This window comes from Amborella trichopoda, chromosome 12 (assembly GCF_054954075.1).
Source record: "Amborella trichopoda isolate Santa Cruz 75 chromosome 12, AtrichopodaSantaCruz75HAP2 v2.0, whole genome shotgun sequence".
In the NCBI taxonomy this organism is placed as follows: domain Eukaryota; kingdom Viridiplantae; phylum Streptophyta; class Magnoliopsida; order Amborellales; family Amborellaceae; genus Amborella; species Amborella trichopoda.
Window position 1 is genome coordinate 30127076 of NC_142347.1, and position 23316 is coordinate 30150391.

The window sequence follows — 23316 nt, forward strand, 5'->3', positions numbered from 1 at the left end:
CCACTCGCCTTAGAAAAACATGATCGACTACTGTTCATATATCCAATCTAATAAAGTCCCATAACCCACAGTCGTTTTGTAGGGGCTCATGATTGACTTGTCAAAGTTGGATGATAGACAGTGGGATCATGATCTTGGAATGTAGATTTTAGTTCCCCTTTTTTAGAGGAAGTCTTGCATTTGTCACCATAGTGCAAAATGAGGCTCTCTATGCTAATTTACACATGTCCCTCTCTAGGTCTGCTTCCCAGTAATGCGACTACCATGTGTATATGCCATGTGGAAGTTTGTTGAGGCTTTGACCCTTGCTCTCACAAGCCTACAACTGCTCACAAGAGACCACACAATTCTCTTGGTCTACAAACATGATCCCTGGGCATCTCTCCAACCTCAATAACGGATGACCCACTGCAAACCCTTCTCGGCAGTGCTATATGCCTAGGTCCAAGAGTTTTGGATGTGATCATGGCTATAAACCGCTCAATCCCTGGTCAGTCAATGCACACACTCTTATTGAAGTGCATATTCTGCTATAAAATATCATTTGTACAAGCTCTCTAGGCCGTTAAAGGCCACAAAACCCAACAAGGTTTGCAGTGATCATTACTTGCAACATTCAGATATTGGAGTTGAAGATTGGAAGAATCCAAAGGGTTTGAAGCCCATTTGCAATGATCAGATATCTGCACTTTTTACCCGAAATAATCAGTACTGTTTTTAAGTGTTTATGGATTGCCCAAGTATGTAATATCATCTTTGGGTGAGCTTTCTTTATCACATTTTTTTGCTAGCAAGTTATCTTGTCCATTAAATGGCAGATCAAAGGAATCCATCCTCAGCAGATCCAATGGCCATGCAAATTACTACTGTTTGGTTAAATGGAAATGGTAGCAACTATACTGCTGGGACTGATTTGATCAGAATAAATGAATGGTACATAAGTGAAATTACAAGAGTCGGACACATAGATGGTACATCCAAGTGCCCTGATTCTAACCCTAAGTATGAAGAGTAAATTGGCAGCAACTATATTTCTGGGACTGACTTGATCAGAATAAATGAATGGTACATAAGTGAAATTACAAGATTCGGACACATAGATGGTACATCCAAGTGCCCTGATTCTAACCCTAAGTATGAAGAGTGAATGGCATCAAGTCACTTATTATGGCATGGATTCTCAAATTTATAGATGAAACCATTAGAGATGGATTATATATCCCTGATTCAGCCCTAGAAATCTAGGACACCTGAAAAGAGAAAGTTTCTCAAAAATATAATATTCTCAAGGAGAGCAATCTTTGTCCGAATATAATGGAACACTCAAAGGCATGTGGGAGGAATTCAAACTTTATGAACTCTCACCATGAAGTGTCAGACTGCCATTTCTGAATAGCAGAAGCAAGTTGATAAGAGGCATACATTCAAACTCGTAGCTACAGTTAATGATGATTATGGGATAGTTCATACTCATGTACCATTTGTTGAAAAATTAGCATTGATAGATGCTGTCTATGCTCTCCTTCAAAAGGAAGAAAAGCACTAGGAAGTAACATGGGTTGTTTCGAAGGTCGCTGATCTAATCCGACCTTTGTTACCGATTTTCAATGCAAGAAAGGATAATCTGGGTACAACCAGCAGACCTAAATGTGGACATTACAGTCAATTAGGCCATACAAAGGATCGGCGATGGGCCTTGCATGAGCAGCCAGAAGCACCACCAATTATTCTAGCCAAGGTTGCAACTCACCAAGTGACAGACTTCTCATATGAAAAAATCAGTCAACTCATTGTGGTCCTTCAGAGCAAGGAATCCACCAAACCCTCTATCAGTGCAACTGCATCTCGAGAGACAGGTAATCATCAGTCCCTCTTCTGCACATTGGATTATTGACTCTGGTGCAACAAAGCAGAGGACTAGTGAGCTCCCACTACTCGCCCTTACTCCAGAAAACTCTGTTGATTACAACAGTTAAATTTACCCTTGCCAATGGCGCTCTCTTGCACCCATTTAGGGTGTAGGATCAGTTGATCTCACTCTTATTGCAAGTCTTTCATGAGTTCACTGTATTCCTTTTCCCCTAACTTACTATCTGTGTTGCTCATTGTTGAAAATTTGAATTATGGTGTAACTTTTTCTCCATCTTGCAGTGTCTCTCATAGTTGGAGGACCGGTAACATGACCGGTAAGGGGCATGAGACAATGTTACCGCATCTTCAGAAAGGAACCTGCAGCTGTAGTATTTGATAATAGAGAGAGATCTTTGGCATACTCATTTGGGGCATCCCTCAAGTCAAGTCCTTAGGAATCTCTTGCCGTCTGGTTCTTTTCCAGACCATATTATTTCTTTACGTGAAGCCTGTTATCTTTCTAAGCAATGTCATTTGGCTTTCATAAATAATAAAGTGCCTTGTTCAGAATTGCTCTCTCTTCTTCACTCTAATGTGTGGGGTCCTACACTTGTGAAAACTATCATAGGTTTACAATATTTTGTTCCGCCATTGATGATTGTTCTTGTACGGAAATCGAAGTGGACGTGTTTGAAAGTTTTAAGGTTTTCTAGAAAATGATCATTACTCGGTTCAATGGTGAAGTCAAAATCTTTAGAACTAATAATGGAATAAAGTATGAAAACAAGAACTTGATCCTTTATTTGCAAGAAAATGAGGTAATTCATCAGACCTCAGTCCTCGTAACACCACAACAAAACAATGTCAGAGGAAGACATAGAGTAGTCCTTGAAGCTACACGAAGTTTCAGGTCCTTGAAACTACAAGAAGTTTCAGGACTTACATATATGTTGCTTAGTCTTTTTGGTGTGTTTCTCTTGCCTTGTTAGCTTATTTCACACCTCGATTCTTAGTTGTTGTAGTTCCATTAAAAGAATAACTAGGAAAGCAACATATATGTAACATAAGCTAACAAGGCAAGAGAAAGTAACATATATGTAGGTCCTGAAACTATTGCCACCACCTTTCCTGTCAACCCCACCTCAATCTTGTCAAAAGTATAGTCAACCATTGCCCCACCTAAGATTTAGTTTTTCAATTGGATAGCCTGTTCCCAAAGAGCACTTACGGTGGACCAATTACAAAAAAGAGGGATTTCAATCCCTAATAGATGCTCTCTGTGTCTTTGTGAGGAGGAAGCCAACCCACACCTCTTTATTCATTGCAAATTTACCCATAAGCTGTGGAGTCTTGTGCTACAACTCAATAGGTCACACCACCCACGGTTAGGGCCCTTATATCTTACAATCTGAAAGCTCAGTGGCCTTTGGCCGGTAAAACCTTATGGAAGGCCACGGTGGCTGCTACCATATGGACAGTATGGATAGAAAGGAATAACATAATTTTTAATGGACTTCAACTCCATCCACCAGCTCTCGTCTATAAGGTTACCTCGCTGACCTCGTTTTCGGCCACCAACCACAAAATTTTCTCGGGATTATCAAGGAACATCTTCCTTTCTCAATAGGAAAGTGTCCTCCACCATAGGCTACCAAATATCTCAAGAGCTAGCAATTGGCAACCACCACCAAAGGGCAGCATCAACCTAAACTTCGATGGTTGCTCACTTGGAAACCCAGGCTTGATACGTGCTGGGGGCGTCTTTAGAGACTACCAGCGAAATGTCCTCCTCACCTACTCCATGTACCTCGGAATTAATGATTCCCAATACGCAGAAGCCATGGCTTTATTATTGGGTCTTAAAAATTTCAACCCATCTTGGGGCACACATCTGATTGCGGAAGGAGACTCTCAAAACACTATATCCTGGGCAAGTGGCACGATCTCTCCCCTTTGGCAACTGACAACAATTTTTGATGAAATTACTTACATATGCAGGGATATGAATGTCTTATGGAAGCATACATGGAGGACGTTGAACAAACTCGCAGATCTCATGGCGAAGGAGGGAGCTAGCTTCCAAAAGGAAGACCAGGCCAGGACCCACTCCTTTTTTGTTCAGGACCACAGCCGCACTACATAGTATGCTTCCACGTGAGCAACCAACAGCTCTAATGTCATTTTTTTTTAAAACCATTGTATATCTTGATACATGGACGAATCTTATAAGCCTTTTTGTACATGACTGACTAATGTATTTTTTACTGAAAGACACCCATAATTAGAGGGAGTCTTCAGTTCATCACAATTTTGTAAGTATTACTGTCTTAGTAATACAATGTTAACAATTCTCAAAAAAAAAAAAAAGATTCACTAGGAAAGCACCCAATTTATGTCATATGTATGTCTTTCAATGTACATGTTTTGGGCACCTTGATGAAATAACTAGTTGGATGCACGCTTAGTGAAGCGTATTTTCTTGAGGTCTTTTACTCAAAAAGGATATATGTGCTAGAATCCAAAGAAGAAGAAACAATACGTGTCGAGGCATGTGGTCTTTCTTGAGAACATCTGTTATGTACGTGAGAATCCCAAACTTTCAGTTGATAGCCAAGGGAACATTTGTTGGGGTTATGTCACCATTTAAAGCCCTTTTGAGAGCATGTATTAAAAATATTTATGGTGATATGCTGGTTCCAATGGGAGTGTGGTCTAGTTTGAACTATCAGGCATTGCTAATGCCATAACTCACCTGAGCTTTGACTGGTTATGACTCAGGTTGATGTTTAAAACCCGTAGCTCTAGGCATTTGTATGCAACTGATAAGGGTTTCGATGCGGGGTTATCCTTCGATGAGGTCATAGTTGTGCCCAGGGCGGTTGGCCAAGGGACTATGTGTGACCCATGTGTGTGATGTTGGCTGGAGAAGACAAGGGCTAAAATCCTCATCATTACCATCACACATATACACTAGATAGCTGTCTGGGAAGTAGCCCTCTTGATGAAACTGCTGTTGGGGTTATGTAGCCATTTATGGCCTTATGAGAGCATGTACTGAAATTATAGAGTCCGATGTTGGCTCCATTGGGAGTGTGGTCCACTTTGGACTACGTGGCATTGCTAATATCGAGACTCTCGTGAGTTTTGACTGGCTATGGCTTAGCGTGATGTCTAAAACCCGTAGTCATTGACATCATGTGAGCACAACCGATAAGGGTTTTGATGTGGGGCTTATCCCTTTATGAGGTCGGAGTTTTACCCAGGACAGATACGTTAGAGGACTAGATGTGAACTATGTGTCTGATAATCGATGGAGAGAACAAGGGCTTAAATCCTCGTCATTGCTATCACACGACATGTACACTAGATAGCTTTTTGGGAAGCAGCCCTTTGGATAAGGGTGTGTGATATGTATATGTATGGAAGATATGACTTTGTGCAACACTGGACTGTGCTGGAAGGACCTATGAAGCATAGTGCTGAAATGGGGCCTGGACTTGTTGTCAGGGAGGGACCTGTAATCTATAGACTAGGATTGTGTCTCCTTCATTTAAGTGGCAAACTTTGATAGTCCAATCATGAACCCCTGCGAAGCGTTGTGGGTCATGGGAACTATTGGGTTAGTTTGAGAAGGTGCAGTGAAATGCGGTCTATAGAAAGGATGAACTCATCAATATATTTGTTGTAATCCTAATTCTATGGATTCAATTCCCATCAAAATTTCTTAGATATGTTTTAATTATTTATTAAATAATTAAAATTAATTTTTAGAATTTTCTGAGTATTTTATTTTATTGAAAAATAATTTTCAAATAAGAAAAAATCAATTTTTTTGGTTTTATTTTATTCTGAGAGAAAAATAATATTTAATGACATCATAAAATGAAATTTTAATACCTGTAAATTATATTTAACCTATTAGAAGCCCATTGGGATTTATTGGGCCTACCAATTAGTGGGGTGTGGGACCCACATGGCCACCCATAGCGTGGTGCATATTTAATGACATCATAAAATAAAATTGTAATATTTGTAGATGATATTTGACCCATTGGGGGCCCATTGGGATTTATTGGGCCCACCATTTAGTGGGGTGTGTGGCCCACATGGCCACCCATAGGGTGGTGTGCCCCACCTCCTTATTTTCTCACTTTCATAGTTTTGTGCCTTGTGTGGTAAGGCATGCAATTAAATGGAATTTTTTAAGAAAGAGTTGGTGCAGAGATTGTGATAGAATTCAAAAAGGGAAAGCGTAAGAGATTTACTAAATTTGATTTTGTATTTTCTCTACATATTTTTTTATGGGAATAGAGTTTATGGAAACAGAGGGATAATGGTTCCATCTCATTTCTTTAATCATGATGGCTAATCTAAAGAATGAATGGATGAGACCTCTTCACCCCACAGGTCTCCAAGATCAAAGGTCAAGAATAAGTCTCAATAATGGCAAAACCTGAACCCTAGATACCCTAGCCTTTATATTATATAAACCAGCTATGGGGGTCATTCTCAACATGCCACACAATTTAACTCTCTTTCTCTCTGAGCCAAAGGGGTGGCACACCCCTCTCTGATCTCTTTCTTCTTCTCTCTCTAAGATTAGGGTTTAAGAAATAAAAATAAACCCTAAGCAATGGCACGCCCAAGCCACAAAAGCCTAGCCATAGGTCTTAGCCTTATTCTCATGTGTTAAGCCTTGGTCTATATTATCTCATGTTACACTCTCTACTAGTTTTGCCTAGGTTTCCAAAGTTGTGAGACAAGTTCTTGAATCTAGATCCTGTGCTCCATTGGTGGAGGAGACTAGGTGTGGGGTGTACGAAGTCCTTTGGAGTAACTTGAGGCAAGGTATGTGTTAATTTTCTATTTTATGCTCTTATAATTTGATTGCAACTTTTATGCTCTCTTGATTTGATTGCAACTTTCATAGCTATGTTATGAATGTAATTTTGTTTTAAAGGCAAGTGGGAGTCCTTCATTTGTTTTTTTGAGGAATGTTGACATTTGTATTGCTATAGAGAGGAGTACAAAATTGTGTTTATCCGAGAGTTCCCTCTAGGCGGGATGGTTGTTAAAAATTAGGTCAGTAGACCCTATACAAAAAATTGGGTTAAAAGATTACCCCTTTACAGAATTTTACAAGCAAATGCCAATGATAGGGCTTATAAAAGTGCGCATACACAGTGAGATTTACGGTGCGATATGCACGAAAAGGGACCCAAAAATTTTTTAGGTTGGGGTGTGATCCCGGTTTGAGCAACTTGACCCCGACTTCTAGCACCCTCCGTCGTTATACGATCTGCGATATCGTTATGCTGCCATGAGATGTTCGTAACCCTGCAAATGTGGTGAACCTTGTCAAAAACTGGGATCAAATGCCATGGTGGATCACTCGTTCGACTAGTCCTTCGCATTTTATTTGGTTCATACATTGTATTTGGGCACTTGTGGGTAAATTGGGTAGCAATACATAAGAAAAGATAAAAAAAAATTTAATCAGTATTGACTTGCTCGGTCACATAAGTCCTCCTTTCAGGTGTGTGTTGTGTGTATGTGCCAAAGAAATGACTCTCTGCAACACCAGACTGTGTTGGAATGACCCATGTGGTATTGATTGAAATTAGATTTATTAAAACATAGTATTTTATCTACACAATTATTTGATAGGAATAAAGTTATGGAAACTGAGGGATAATAGTTCCACCTTATTCTTTTAATCATGGTAGCTGATCTAAGGAATGGTAGGTTGAGATCTCTTCACCCCACATGTCTCCATGATCAAAGGTCAAGATTGAGTTTCATAATGATGGAAAAACCCTAAACCCCAAAACCTTGGCCTTTATTTTATATATACTCTATATGGGGGATCTATTCTATACACCTTGGATTGACCTCTCTGTGAGCTCTAGAGGCAAGTACACCCCTCTCTCTCTCTCTCTTATTTTCTCTCTCCTTATAAGAGTTTCAAGTTGGTAGGAAGTAGAAACCTTTGAAGGGCTCACCCAAGCCACAAGGTTGGCTCGCCCTTAGGTTATGTGCATTGAGTTTTGGTTTTGTATTGAGCCTTAGTGAAAGCCCTATCTCATGTCATGCTCTCAAGAGGTTTTACCTAGGCTTCCCGAGTTTTAAGACGAGGATAGACCAAGATCTCGTGTGTCACTGGTGGAGGAGACCTGGTGTGGGTTGTGCGAAGTCCTTAGGGGTAACCTCAAAAGTTCTAAAACATTCTCAAAATCATTTTCAATAAAAAGTACTCACTATGGCATCAAAATAAAATTGGACAATGGGTAAATGTGATCTCTAGGCTAAAATCTAAGTATTCGAGTACTCTACTGGGCTAGTCTGATAATGTTATTCTATTCCCTAGGAATGACCCAACAAGTCTATGCTCTACAGTCTATGTTAGGGACGCATAATATGACTTATCAGAGGCACCCCAATTGATGTCCTAACAATCTCAACTGACAGCTGATTACAAGTGCACCCCTGCGCATATAGTAACACTCGTATACATGGTCCTCTCACGACACATATCCACAAGCTCTTCCTAGTTGGATCATAACACATAAGAAGAGTGGCTTCCTGCGCAATTGTGGGTGCACATGCTATAGGGCAGTCTCGTGTTAGGGTATGGACTCATATCCCATGAGTCATGACTATCTTTTACTGGGCCACTGCGTTTAAGGTAGTTAGGTTTTGATCTCTTTTTGGTTCTCTTAGCCCTGGCCAACTCATAATCCCATGACGCATATAGTCTAAGTATACCCCTGACTTAGAGGTGACCCTCACTCCTCTAAAAGCGATCTTTCTCTTTCACCTGTATTTCTCATTGCCTCATGTACTTGGGGTATATGATTCTAGGCCTTAGTGTTGCAAGCACCTATAATCGTCTTCTCGGCGACAAAATCTTGGTTTAAGGCCTTACGTTCCAAATACAACAATCCTCACTCATTACACTTTGATATCAAATATTAGGGGCCTCTTAAGTTCTTTCTAGTTATAGAAGTTGTGACTTCCAAGCAGGGGACATTCATTTTTGACGCAGGAAGGAAATATGAGAAATTGAATCCACCTTTTTTTTTTGAATCACAAACAAGAAAAAATCAACAAGAATGGAGAAAAAATATGGTTGTAAATCAAGACGAGAAAAAACATTTGTCTTTCATAAAATAAAATTCATTCCAAATAACATAAGCCTCCCAAAATGTGACATCCAACCTTTGAAAGGTGGACTATGTGACCGGGCAAGTCAACACCAATTAAAAATTTCTGTCTTTTTCTTATTGTATTGCCACCCAAGTCCCTTACATATTCTAAAGCATGTAAAACAAACTGATAAATTTCTCCAAAACTAACAGTTTGAATTGTGAGTCCTTGGTTTTCTATTGTCTTGATGGCTTCTTTGCCCAAAGTAGGAGGAATAGATTCCAAATAATATTGCGTGAGATTAACATCATCGATTCCTCCAATTTTATGGTATCTTTTGTTCATTTCCATAAAATGTTTTTCCAGATCATGCTGTTTAAAAGAACAGCATTTGAGTTGGAAAAATTCTTCTCTCGCCGTAATCTGTTCATGTCTGACTGGTCCTGTGAATTCAGCAATGAGATAACTAAAAAACTCAATAATGCATTGACTGTTTCTTAATTGTGTCCAAATACAATATAAATCAAATAAGATTGCCAAGAGCTCTCACTTACTTGCCATTAAAACAAAAATACAGATCTGAAAATGAAAGATGCAATGAAATAAAGAGAGTATAAACCAAGAGAATACTTTACCTCAGGTTACCCTCAAAGGCTTCGTACACCCCACGTCGGGCCTCCTCCACAAAAGGCATACAGGATCTTGGTTCAAGATCTGATCTCGCAATTTGGGAAGCCTAGGCAAAACCACCAAGGATCATAACATGGGATATCACTTGACCAAGGCTCAACACATGAGCATAAGATCAAGACCTAGAGCTAGGCTATGTGGCTTGGGCTTGCCATCCCTTAGGGTTAGGTTTCTTTCCTAAACCCTAAGCTTTAGAGAAAGAAGAAGAGAGAAGTTTAGAGAGAGGCGTGCCACCCCTTTGAGTCTCAGAGAGAGAGAGAGAGAGTTTAGGTGTGTAGATAATGAACCCCCCATAGCTAGTTTAAATGGAACAAGGCTAGGGTTTCTAGGGTTGGGGTTTTATTATCATTGTGAGATTTAATCTTGACTTTTGATCTTGGAAACCTGTGAGGTGAAAAGATTCCATCCATTCAGTCCTTAGATTAGCCATTATGATTAAAAGAATGAGCTGGAAGCATTGTCCTTCAGTTTCCATAACTCCATTCCCATCAAATATTGTGTAGAGAAAGTAAAAATCTATTCTAATTATTTTCTTACACTTTTCCTTTTAAAAGCAATCGAAATCTCTACACAAAACAAATTCTTAAAAACTCGAAACAACCCATGGCTTGATTGCCATAATACAAAATAGGAAAGTTTGGCGGTAGGGTGCACCACCCATGGGTGGGCCATGTGGGACCCACGCCCATATATTGGTGAGCCCATAGAGCCCCAATGGGCCCCCAATAATTAAAATAATATTTTCAGATAATAAAATAATTTTATAAAATCTTTAAATAATTTATTTATTCTCTGATTAAAATAAATCCAAAAAATTGATTTTTCTTATTTTAAAATCATTTTTTAATAGAATAAATCTCAAAATTCATTTTAATTATCTTAAAATTAATTAAAATATATTTAAACATATCTAAGTATATTCGATGGGAATTGGATCCATAGAGTTAGGATTACGATAAATATATTGAGGACTCCATCCTCTTTAGAGACTGTATTTCACTGCACCTTCTCAAACTGACTCAATATATCCTATGGCCCACTGCCTCTCGTTGGGATTCATAATTGGACTATCAAAGTCCGCCAATAAAGTGCAGGAGATAAGATTCTAGACCATGGATTACATGTCCCTCCCTGAGGACATGTTTAGGCCCCATTTTAGTAGTATGCTCCATAGGTCCTTCCAACACAGTCAGTGTTGCAGGGAGTCTCTCTTAATACATGTACACGTCAAACACCCTTTATCCATAAAGGGCCGCTTCTTGGATGGCTATCTAGTGTACATGTCGTGTGATGGTAATGATGAGGATTCAAGCCCTTATCCGCGCAAACCATCCATCACACACATGGGTCAAGTCCATACCCCCTGGCCAATTGTCCTAGGCACAATTCCGACCTCATCATGGGATAACCCCATATCGGAAACCTTTATCGATTGTCTTCACATGTGGCCAGGACTACGGGGTTTTGGACATCACATTGAGTCATGGTTAGTTAAAGCTCAGGTATGTCTATGCATTAGAAATGCTTCATAGTCCAATGTAGACCATACTCTCATTGGAGCCAATATTTCACTATATGTTTTTCAGTACATGTTCTCATAAGGTCCTTTAAATGGCCACAAAACCCTAACAATCTTGTATAAGCCTACGAAATCCTAAAACTTGCTTGAGATCCAAGTAAGCATCTAAGACTTTAAAATACTCCTAAATAATACAAAAATTCTAGAAATACCCTGTGGATAGTAACATGCAAGTAGTACCCATGAACAGTATTGTGAACAGTACTAATGAATAGTAGCCACTTGATGTAGGAAGGAAGGGTGGGAAACTGGATCGACCTTTTCTTAAACCGTAACCATGTAAAAATCAGCAAGAATGGAGAAAAAACATTTTTGTAAATTAAGACAAGAGAAGAAGAGCTCTTTTCTTTCATAAAATAAAATTCATTCCAAACAATATAAGCCTCCAAAAATGTGACATCCAATCTTTTATAGGCCTATGAAATCCTAAAATTAACTTGTGATCCAAGTAAACATTTACGACTCTAAAATACCCTATAAGCAATACTAAAATTTCAAAAATACCCCTTTGAACAACAAAATGTGAACAATACCCATGAACAATGACACGAATAGTGCCTATGAACAGTACTTATAAATAGTGACCAATGATTAGTAATACAAAATATAGAAAAACCTGGAATCCCAAAAAAATTTAAAAACCTAGAAATAGACCCTAAAACTAAAAATTTAAATGTATATCTTTTGAAATTAAACAAAAAATAAAAATAAAAATAATTTGCTCTGCATCAATTTTGCTACACAATTATACTTTTGATCTTTTACATTAAATTGGGAAACCAACTTTTGAACCTCTTACTTGTCCACTCGATCTAATATCAAGTTGGATGCATCTTCTGGTGAGGTCCTAATTGATGTGGGAATGTACCAGAGGCTGGTTGGTCCCCTTATTTATCTGACCATTACACAACCAAATGTCACTTGTGTAGTCAGCCGGGTCAACTAGTTTATGCATGCTCTACGATCTTTACATTAGAGGATGTTACACATATTTTCTGATACCTCAAAAGTTTTCTTGGCAAGGGACGTTTTTTTAGGCATAAATCTTCTATTGATATAGGCGACTACAAAGATGCTTACAGGGCTCGTTGCCAGTTGATAGCAAATCAACTGTGTTATTGCACTATGGTGGGAGGAAATTTGGTTATTTGGAGAAGGTAAAAGCTGAGTGTAGTCTCGCAATTTATTGTAGATACAGCATATCAAGCCATGACGTCAATAGCGTGTGAGCTTTTATGGCTCAGAGTGCTCCTAAGGAATATGATAGTGCATATCATGTCACCTATTCCTATGTTCTATGACGATTATGCTGCTATACTATTGCCACTAATCCCTTATTCCATGAGAGGAAAAGGCACATTGGGGTTAATTGTCCTTTTGTTAGAGAATATCAGCAGCTAAAATCATATCCACTCCATGTAGGAGGAATGAAAATCAACTAGCCTATATTTTTACCAAGCCAAGGGATCGAGTCTGCCTTTGTACCTTTATATACAAGTTGTGCATGCAGGGCATACATGCACCAACTTGAGTGTAGAGAGTGTATATATTTTTATGGATATAGTTCTAGGGACCTATGTGGTAGTTTCTCTTAGTATTGCTTTGGTCATTATTTTCAACTGTTTATTCCTTTTGTAAATTTTGGAGGACAGAGCTATCCTTTGTAACTTATATGTGTACCAAATACATAAACACAAATCTTAGGCCTTTATTCCATTTCTCTATCTCCCATTGTGTTTTCTGTTGATCTTCCTCACTTCCTTTCTCTTCTCTCCTAGAGATCCAAGACAACTAATTTTGCACCTATCTATAAACCAGCATTTGTGTTATTTTTTAAGGTATTAAATCGAGCAAAGCATTCTTGCTTTAATGTTGCACTGTCTGCCAAGGTCTCTATTTTATAAAGAGATCAATGATTGACATACATATGTTTTCATGGTATATATAGTGGATATTCACATAGAATAGAAGTTCATGGTTTCCTTTTATTTGTCAACTGCCAATAGATGGATTCATGACTTCAATATGTGCATGTAATTTTATGTCTCACTACTTAGCCCTTCTCTAGTCGTACTGAAGGTTACATTTTTGCAGAAGGGAAAAGGGGTTCTTGTGAAGTCTGTCGGTGTAGTTGATGCTAGCTTGGATACAGTTTTTGAAGTGGTTGTTAGTCTTGACAAACGCCAGAGATATGAGTATGTCAACAAAAGCATTAATAATTTTTGGTGCATTTTCCATTATTTATTATTCATCTAAAGAAATGGAACCTGCAGGTGGGATATGTTGACTGCTGACTTAGAAATCTTAGACTCATCAAATGGGCATTACGATATTGTTTATGGGACATTTGATCCGAAGTATTTATCATGGTATGCATTTCAATGTTATATCTATTATGGTTCGTTTTATTATTTTTTTATGTTGCTGGAGACTTTGCATAATTTGTTAGTGTTATTATGAACCTCTTGTTTCCTATTGATATGTAGAAAATGAATCCTTGGGTTGTCACATCTTTTGCAAGTACATAGTGACTTGTTTTTATTGTAATCTACATTTGTCTTTTCAATAATTTGCGTCATTTTTGCATGGAAAATAGTCTAACCATAAGAGCATTAGCTTCATAGGTTGCGCCTGGTACTGACACATGCCATAACAACCATCTCATTTGATGGATGTCTTAGTGATGGAATTGCAGCTCATATGTATCAACATGTAGGTCCATGTGATGTGCACTCAATTTTTCATGACAATTAGTTCTTTCCCTCTGTAACTTGTGTTGGGTTTTGTGGCCTTTAAAGGCTTAGAGAGCTTGTAAAAATGATAATTTATAATATAATATGCGCTTCAGTGGGAGTGTGTATGTTAATTGACCATGGGTTGGGCATGTTAATTGACCATGGGTTGGGCGGTTTATTGGCCTAGATATATCCAAAACCTTACCTTTGAGCAAGTGGCACTACCAGTAAGGGTTTACGATAGGTCATCCCTTCTTTTGGTCAGAGAGATGCCCAGGGATGATGTTTGTAAGGTAGGAGAATTGTGTGGTCTCCTGTGTGCGGTTTGGCTTGTGAGAGCAAGGACCAAAGGCTCAACAACTTTCTGCATGATATGTGCACGTGACAACCGCGTTACTAAGAAGCAGCCCTATGGCGGGGCACATGTACATGTGCATAGAGAGCTCCAATTGCACAGTAGTGACAAGTGTTGGACTTGCTCTCTAAGGGGGGAACTTAAATCCACATTCCGCGATCATGGCTCCACTGTTTATTTTTCAACTTTGACAAGCCAATCATGAGCCCTTACATCAAGACTGGGTCAGTCATGGGTCTTTGTAGGGCTGGATTAGAAAATAGTAGTGAATCATGGTTTTTGAGTCAAGTTCAGTGCCCTTATTGTCGCTTATTTTGACCCATTGGTACCAATTGACTTCTAAAATATTTTGTTTTGGTATTACAAATGTTTTTATGATATTTACAAAATTTTCAGAATTTTAAAAATTTATTTCTGTTTTAAAATCCTTTAAATTGCATTTTCATAATTTCTGAAATTTGGAAGGGCATGTGGGGCCCAGGATCCAGCCCCACATGGGTGCCACCCATGAGTGGGATGTGGGCCATTATATGGACTACTTAATCTGTCGTGGGTGGCACACCCACTTTCGTGTATTTATATGACATCTCTTTTTTGTTAAAGGTTATTTTGGGGGAATCTTTTAAGGGATTCTATACAATGAGGCCATTTACCTTTGGTATAGGGGAGATCATAATTACTTACAACCATCCAACGTGAAATCCGATAGCTTAAGTGTGTCACAAAGTTTGAAAAAATTTCTTTTGAACTTTGAGCTTTGTCAATGAAATATATGCAACCATCAAAATTCACATCCTATGGTCGATATTAATTGTGAAATATATGCAACCATCAAATCCAGCACTTTGTTCCATGGCTTCCCATACACAATCTTAAAGGGGGACCTCCCATTTGATTGGTTGGCTGCGTTGCTATAAGAAAACTCAGCTGGAGGTAGGATTTGACTCCATTGATTAGGCTTACACAGGCATGGTTCGTTAGTATGTTTCCCAGATTTCGATGCACAACTTTTGTCTGTCTGTTGGTAGTAAGGCGCTACTGTATTGGAGTTGGTTGGTTAATTTCTTCCATTGTGTGCACCAGAAAGCCTCTCAAAACATGTATCCTGATCAGAGGTGATAGTCTTGGGGGCACTGTCTAAGTCTAACCACTTCCTTGAAGAATACATCAGCAATATGTGTAGCTTTGAGGGTGTTCCTACAAGAAGCCAGCTTCAAGAAACGATCTACCGCTATGAATATGGTTGATCTCTGGTAGTGTAAGGAAGTCTACTACAAAATTCATACCGATATCAGTGTAAGGGTCGGTAAGGAGTGGCAGCGTAGTGTATAAACCAGTATTTTGAGACATGTTAATCCTAGACCTTTCCATGACATCTCGCTTAAGTCAAGGCTAGTAATACTTGTTTTCCTCATCAATCCATTTTAGGTCCTCTTCTGAAATCCCTGAGTTCTCTTACTCCAGTTTACCCCTCCGCTGGACAACATTATGAACCACATGATGATCTGAATATTCAAAACCCCATGAATGGCTTTGGCAGCTGAGGTTGCCACTCGGGTACATGTAAAGGTCAGCAGCATAACCCTCAGAAAGCTCAATTTTGTATGTCTTGCTGCCCGTTCTTTGTAGCACTCGACAATGATCAATTTTCTTGCATTTTAGCTTGGGTGCCGACCAGAAAGTGTTCTCACAAGGTACATCATCAGTAGATCTCCTTCACTTTTGCTCGTCTAAGTTGGTCAGCATCATCCTTTTACTTGGCATAGTTTGCGTTTAGCTTCTCTCACACCTGCCTATGGATGTCTTCAAGTTGCTCGGCCGGGTCTATGCATCATCACTAGCTCATTCTCAGGAAAAGGAACCAGGTCGAGCGCTTTGCTTGGCTACTGTCCATACACGACCTCAGTAGAGGACCTTCACGTTTACCTATTGATAGTGCTGTTGTAGGCGCACTAGGCTTGAGACTGATCTCACTACTTGGGCTTGTCCCAGGCGAGACACTGAAGAAGATTTCCCAGGATTTGGCTCACCACCTTCCTTTAGCCGTTTGTTTGTGTGTGGAAAGCACCACTGTACTGAAGCTTGGTGCCCAATGTCCTCAACAGTGCGCCAAAAGTGACTCATGAAGCATGTATCCCGAGCAGAGGTGATAATTTTGGGGACTCAATGTAGGTGGGCCACTTGCATGGGTTGCATTGAGGGTATTCCTACATGAAATGAAGTGTGCCATCTTCAAAAAACAATCCGCCGTGGCAAAGATAGAGTCCCATCCTATGGCAGTGTGAGGGATTCCCACCACAAAATCCATGCTAATGTTTGTCCAAGGGTTTGAAACCACGGGCAGAGGGTTGTATAAGCCTTGTGTTTTTGGACCAGCCTTTGGCCAACTGGCAAGTTTTGATAGTGTATGGAACCAAGGCTAGGATACAAGACTTGGTACTTTCTTTAACAATGGACAATGCAACTTCAAAATACGGCACAATTACATGACATATGGCTACTTTTCCCTCAATTACGGCCACTTAAAATTGAATTACATCAATGTTAATTACATGCATACACTCTTAAAACCAAGGATTACAACTCAACTTGGGTCCCTTCACAAAAATCCAAACAAACTATGCACAGAGATTGAGCATACGCCCTCTTGAAATTCAAGTGCCATAAAAATCCAGCACTGCTCAAATATACAATGCCAAATTATACATGAATTTCAAATATAAAACACCACAAGACTCAAATCTCCAAAATGCAAACTAAAATATGCTCCAGTGCTCAATGGATCGTGATCATGGGAAGCCAATTGGAGCTCAACGTGTTTGGTTTATGGCAAAGGTCTTTAACAACATACGGTAGAGTGACTATTGGATGGCATTAATACTTATTAGGCCAACATCACATAATTATCTTAATGGAATGAAATTAAGCATCATACAATCTACACTTTGTGTTGCAATTTTAATGAAGAAAGGCTCAATTGACTTGGTACTAGAAGCATAAAAAACGCGGAAGAGAAATATATGTGAAATCTATTTCAATTTGGTGAGAAATCAAGAAGCATGACATGGGAAAGTTTTGGCATGGTTTCCCCTTATAATGTCACCGAATTAACTCAAGTGGATGATTTCATTAACTGGTTTGGATCCAAAATATAAAAAAAAATCACGTAATTAAATATCATGAAATCTCAATCAAAATTCTCCAAATCAATCTCAACTAAAAAACTCATGAATCAAGGAGGATTACAGCCACAAGAAGCTTTAAGGATGCATGGCTTTGATGAAGAATTCCCAAAATTGAAACTCTAAGAAGCTAGGGCATGGCCTTCAAGCTTGTGATGAAGCTTTCATGGAGCTTCAAACTCAAATTTTCTTACTTAATTCTCACTCTTCACTCCACACTTTCTCACACTAACAACTCAATTGAAAGAGAGGGAGAAACCCTAAGGGTTGGCCGTGTCACACTAAGAGAGAGAGAGAGAGAGAGAGCCAAACGAACAAGAGAGATAGAGAGAGAGAGAGTGCCAAACGAACAAGAGAGAGAGAGAGAGAGAGAGTGCCAAACGAACAAGCAAGGAGGGATTTATAGGCAATTGTAGAGATGCTTCTACATGAGTTAATCCTGGTCATTGAAATCAATCATCTATGGTATGAGAGGGCCAGGATTTAGCCACTCATCACTCATCATACCATCTTGATGAGTTGGTGAGATTGGACACCATTATTCCCCACCATTATCCTCCTAATTAACCTTAAATTCACTCCAAATTCCCTTCATTAATCTCTATTTTCGATTCACATCAAATTCAACTTGCTTCCATCATTGCTCATGCAAAATCAATTTAATAAAATGAAAAAACATAAGTAGGGGTCTGCGCCTCTAGGTTATTAATCTCACATTCTAGAAGCAATTTGAATTTGTAAATTGCCTCCAATTCCTTGTCACATGGGTGTGCAGGTGCACTCAATGATATGATGCCACATAGGATAGGTGGTTATATGCATATTGCATATATACTTAGGGTTTCAATTATAATTCCAAACCCTATGACCCTCCTAGAAGATCCTCACATGTGCACACAACCAACCAATTCCACACAAAGCATGTGCGCAAATAATTTTCACTATTTTTGCAAATTCACAAAATCCATTGTAGAACACATAATGAACTATTACACAAAAATAGGTCCTCCATGGATGTTGACGTCACCCCCACCTCACCTCCATTTGGGCCTTAATGTGGATTCCACTTGGTTCCATGTGGCACCATTGGCCATTTGGGTGTCATGTGTGGGACCCATGGTGTCGTCCTTGTATGTCATATTTCCCAAACAAATTCTTAAATCTACAGTTTGAGCTTAGAAAAATCCATAAAAATTCTCAAAAAATGCTCCAAAGAGCACTCCATTGTAATTACAGAATTTGGCATTATATAAAATTATTTGTGACGAAAATTAGGATCCTATGGAGATGAATTGAGAATCAGAGCAGTAGGCTTGATTAGAAACTGAAGCCAAAGTTACCTTCACAAAATGGCCCAACAAACCCATAGTGTCAAGTCTGGGCTTATGTTTAGCTTATCAAAGTCAATTCAATATATGGCTCGAGACTCTCAAGTTATAGTGGATTACAAGTGCACCCTTAAGGACATGCACTCTGGTGGATTCGGGGGTCCTCTCTCGCCACATGCATATCTCTTCCTAATGGGTTGGCTATGGAAGAGTGCTTCCTATTTTGGATTGTACACATGTCATGAGATGGTTATAAGGTCAGGGGTTTAGGCTTGTCGTCTCAAAGCCTTAACCATCACATTTGACTCACCAATCAATCACAACCAATCTCATATACAATGCCCTAACCATCACATAGTAATGAGGCATAAATCAAAACCGACCCTAACTAGAGGTAACCCTCAACCCTCTTGGTGCCTCTCACACACTGGCCTTATTACAGTCAGGGTTTGTGACTCCTGGTTCCAGTGTGCCAAGATCCTAGACTCACATCGCTCTCAATCACTTCCGATGTGCCAAGAGCTATCAAGAGCTATAATAAATTGCGGTTCACTACATTGAAAGGCGCTAACTCCAACAAGTTTGACGCTAAGTCATGAACTGGGTGATATCTCAATTGAGTCTAGGCCAATTATACGACTTTTCAACTGCCACAATTGTCTTAGGTCGCTCGAAGTGGCCATTAGGGCTTCCACCATGCATTTCAGCAATGATATTGAGCGAAGCGACCCCTCTGGAATACACAATCTACACCCTTTGAAAAGGAAGCCATGAAAAGGTGACCAGGAACTGATGAATTTATTGAAAAGAGGAAGCTTTTCAAGTCAAGTTTCAATAGCTAGCCTTGGTAAAATCAGGAATCATAATGTATCAAAATCGTAAATCATCATTAGAGCCTTACTCCCAACTATTTGGGGTTGGCTATATGAATCGTTGTCCTCAGATAATGTAGATTTAGGGTTCATGGAAAGTTTTGGCAATGTTTTACGTTGGATGCCTACCTAACGCAACCCACATCCTTTATCTGTGCTTGGCATGGGTTAGCAAAATTTAAGGTCCTCGCCCTTCTTAAACCACATATACCCTTACATCTTCCTATGAATTTATATCCCTTCTTACACCACATATGCCCTTACATCTTCCTAAAAAGTTATATTCATGGACCAAGCCCTAACCTAGATCCAATCTGGACTGTTAAAAAAGGAAAGAAATCGTAATAAGAAATAACAATTGAACTAATGAAGAAGAAAAATCTACCATGAAAAGCATCATTGGAAACTTCAGAGGCTGGATTAGGGCTTTTAGAGGTAGTTTTTGGCAAATCTGGTAGGGAGACAAAAAAAAAGCAGGTTCATGTGTAGATTTTTCGATCACCTTTGAAAGGGCTGATCATATGCGAAAATCGGATGTATACATGCAAAACGTAATGGCCTTTGGAAGGTGTAATGTCTGAGTCGCCTATATTAAATGATAATTCCCCCCCTCCCAACAACAGACACGCGAAACCCAGTACCCACATGTCAATGCAATATGAGAGGTATTGTTATGCCCTTATACATATCAACATATGATATAATATATTATGAATAGATGGCTTAATTAGTAATAGTAGTAGTAGTAGACTAGGAGTACACTAATAGTTTAGTACTGATACACTTTTTCTTATAGGTGCATACAAAGAGAATAAAGAGGTTTGAGCAAAGGAAGCTCAATGACTTGTTTTTTGTTAGAGAGAGTCCAAGGCTCAAAGAGAAGTTTAATTAACAAAAGAAGGATCCCATCGCGTCAAAAGACATGGAGAATGCTCCTGATTGGCTAGTTGAGGACCTTGGTATTGAGGAGGTCTTCTTTGGGAGAGTTTGACCTGAGAAATGGTCGAGGAGGCTTTGGCTCGAGCTTCTGATCCTAGGAAGGCCACCAGAGCAATGCCTGTTGCTGGTACTTCACACTCACAGAGGGAGAGGGAGATAGAGGAAGAGGCAGATTTTGAAGAAACTACAGAAGAAGAGCAATATGTTGATGAGGGTGACAATTCTGATGATGACAACCTTGACTCTGATGCAAATGCAAGCAATATTGATGTTGATTCTGATTTTTAATGAGGATGATTGCAGAAACACAAATCCTCGCTTCTTCTTTTGTAGTATCTTTATTGTACCATCTTGGTTTGGAGTTTAGATATTTGGATAGACTTTCGGTTTTTCATCTATTTTATTGTTTGGTTTTATACTTTTGTAAGTTTCTTGAAGACTTGGAGAGTTGGAGACTTGGAGTGAAAGGAGGAGTATGTGACCTGGGCAAGTGAATACCGATTAAATATTTTCTATCTTTTTATTTGTATTACCACCCAGATCACTTACAGGTGTCCAAATATAATATATGAACCAAATGAAACCACAAGAATCCCAAGGACTCTCACTTGCTCGCCATCAAAAGAAAAATACATTTGTAACATGAATCTGAAAATTACATATGACTTGCAATAGAATTAAGAGAACATGAAACAAGAAAATGCGGCATTCCTTGCCTCAAGTTACCGCCAAGGACTTTGCATAACCCACACCACACTAGGTCTCCTCCACCTATGGCGCACGGGATCTAAGTCCAAAGTTGTCTCATAACTTGGGAAGCCTAGGAAAAATCTGCAGAGAGCTTGACATGCGATAGGGCTAGATCAAGGTTCAACACATGAGCATATGGCAAAACAAATGGGCTAGGCTCACGTGGTTTGGGTGTTCCACCCCTTAGGGTTTCTTTTCTTTCTAAACCCTAATTTAGAGAGAGGAAAATAGAGAGATTAGAGAGGGCGTGCCACCTCTAGAGACTAGAGAGAGAGAAACTAAGTTCAAATGTAGAGAATGAGGCCCTCATAGCTAGTATATATAATATAAGGGCTAGGGTTTTTCGGGTTATGGTTTTTCCATCAATATGAGACTCAATCTTGACCTTTGGTCATAGAAACCTGTGAGGTGAAGAGATCTTATCTATTAGATCAGCCATCATGATTCCTTTCAATGAGGTGGAACCATTTTGCTGCAGTTCCCATTACTCTATTCCCATCAAATATTGTTAAATAGAAAGTGCTATATTTATGTGGATCAATTTCACTTAATCTCTTACACTTTCCCTTTTGAAATCAATCAAAATCTCTGCACCACACTTTCTTAAAATTTTCCATTCAAAAGGATGGCTTATTACACGAGCGTCAAAATAGGAAAGAGAAGAAGAGGTGAGACGCCCCACCCTATGGGTGGCCATGTGAGCTCCATGCCCCTCTAATGTGGGCGCAATGAACCCCAATGGGCCCCCAACACCTTAAATAAAAATTTTATATATTAAAATAAATTTTATAAAGCCATTAATATTTTATTTTTCTCTCTGATTAAAATAAATTTTTTCTATTTAGAAATTATTTTCCAATAATATAAAATACACAGAGAGTTCTAAACAGTTATTTTAATTATCTGAAATCTAATTAAAACATATTTAAACACAATTAAGAAGATTTGCTGGGAATTGGATCCATAGAGTTAGGATTATGACAAATATATTGATTCCATCCTTTCTAGAAACCTTATCTCACTGCACCTTCTCAAACTGGTCCAATAGTTCTCATGACTCACAACTGTTTATAGGGGTTCATGGTTGGACTATCAAAGTCAACCAATTAAATAAAGGAAACACGATCCTAGTCCATGGATTACAGGTCCCTACCTGAGGACAAGTCCAGGCTCCATTCTAAAACTATGCACCATGGGTCCTTCCAACATAGTCTATTGTTGCAGGGAGTCAACTCTTCAACACATGTACAAAACACACGCCCTTATCCAAAAAGTCGTTTCCCGGACGGCCATCTAGTGTACATGCTGTGTGATAGCAATGATGAGGATTTAGGTTCTTGTCCTCTTCGGCCAACTATCATACACAGGGGTCACATCCAGACCCTTGGCCAACCTCCTCTGGCACAACTCCGACCTCATCTAGGGATAACCCCACATTGAGACCCTTATTGCTTGTGTTGATAATACTCAGGGCTATGGGTTTTAGACATCACCTTAAGCCATAGCCAGTCAAAGCTCAAGTGAGTCTTGGTATTAGTAATGCCTCGTAGTCCAAAGTGGACCACATTCCCACGGGAGTCAATATTTCACTATGATAATTTTAGTACATGCTCTCATAAGGCCTTTAAATGGCCACATAACCCCAACATGGAGTCCATGTTATTATGAAATATGAAGAGGTAGAGATTACTACTAATACATAGCCTATTAGATTTTTAAATTCTTTTAAATTTTGTATGGTTTGAATTTTGAAATTTTGAACACGCTTTTTTTTCTCAACATGAGAGACCATATGGTTGTTTATAAAAAAAGTATGTTACAATATTTTCAAATGCACTAAATCGTAAATTGACATAAATATATGCATATATCTGCGTTATATATATATA

The 23316-nt window shown here is 39.0% G+C and overlaps 1 protein-coding gene across 11 annotated transcripts in view; it reads left to right on the forward strand.

Annotated features, from left to right (window-relative positions):
• LOC18438527 (ENHANCED DISEASE RESISTANCE protein (DUF1336)) overlaps nucleotides 1-23316 on the forward strand; it is a 112309-nt gene that overhangs the window by 35606 nt on the left and 53387 nt on the right. For 8 of the 11 annotated variants that reach the window (XR_016046037.1, XR_016046039.1, XR_016046038.1 and 5 more), the window contains 2 exons: nucleotides 13361-13461; nucleotides 13540-13635. Coding sequence is in view for 5 of the 11 variants with exons in the window: in XM_088853986.1 (XP_088710112.1) it covers nucleotides 13361-13461; nucleotides 13540-13635 (197 nt within the window). In the remaining 6 variants the exon portion in view is untranslated. Of the gene's footprint in view, nucleotides 1-13360; nucleotides 13462-13539; nucleotides 13636-20679; nucleotides 20892-23316 lie in introns of those variants that run through there. The other 3 variants (XM_088853988.1, XM_088853990.1, XM_088853989.1) reach the window with 2 other exon arrangements.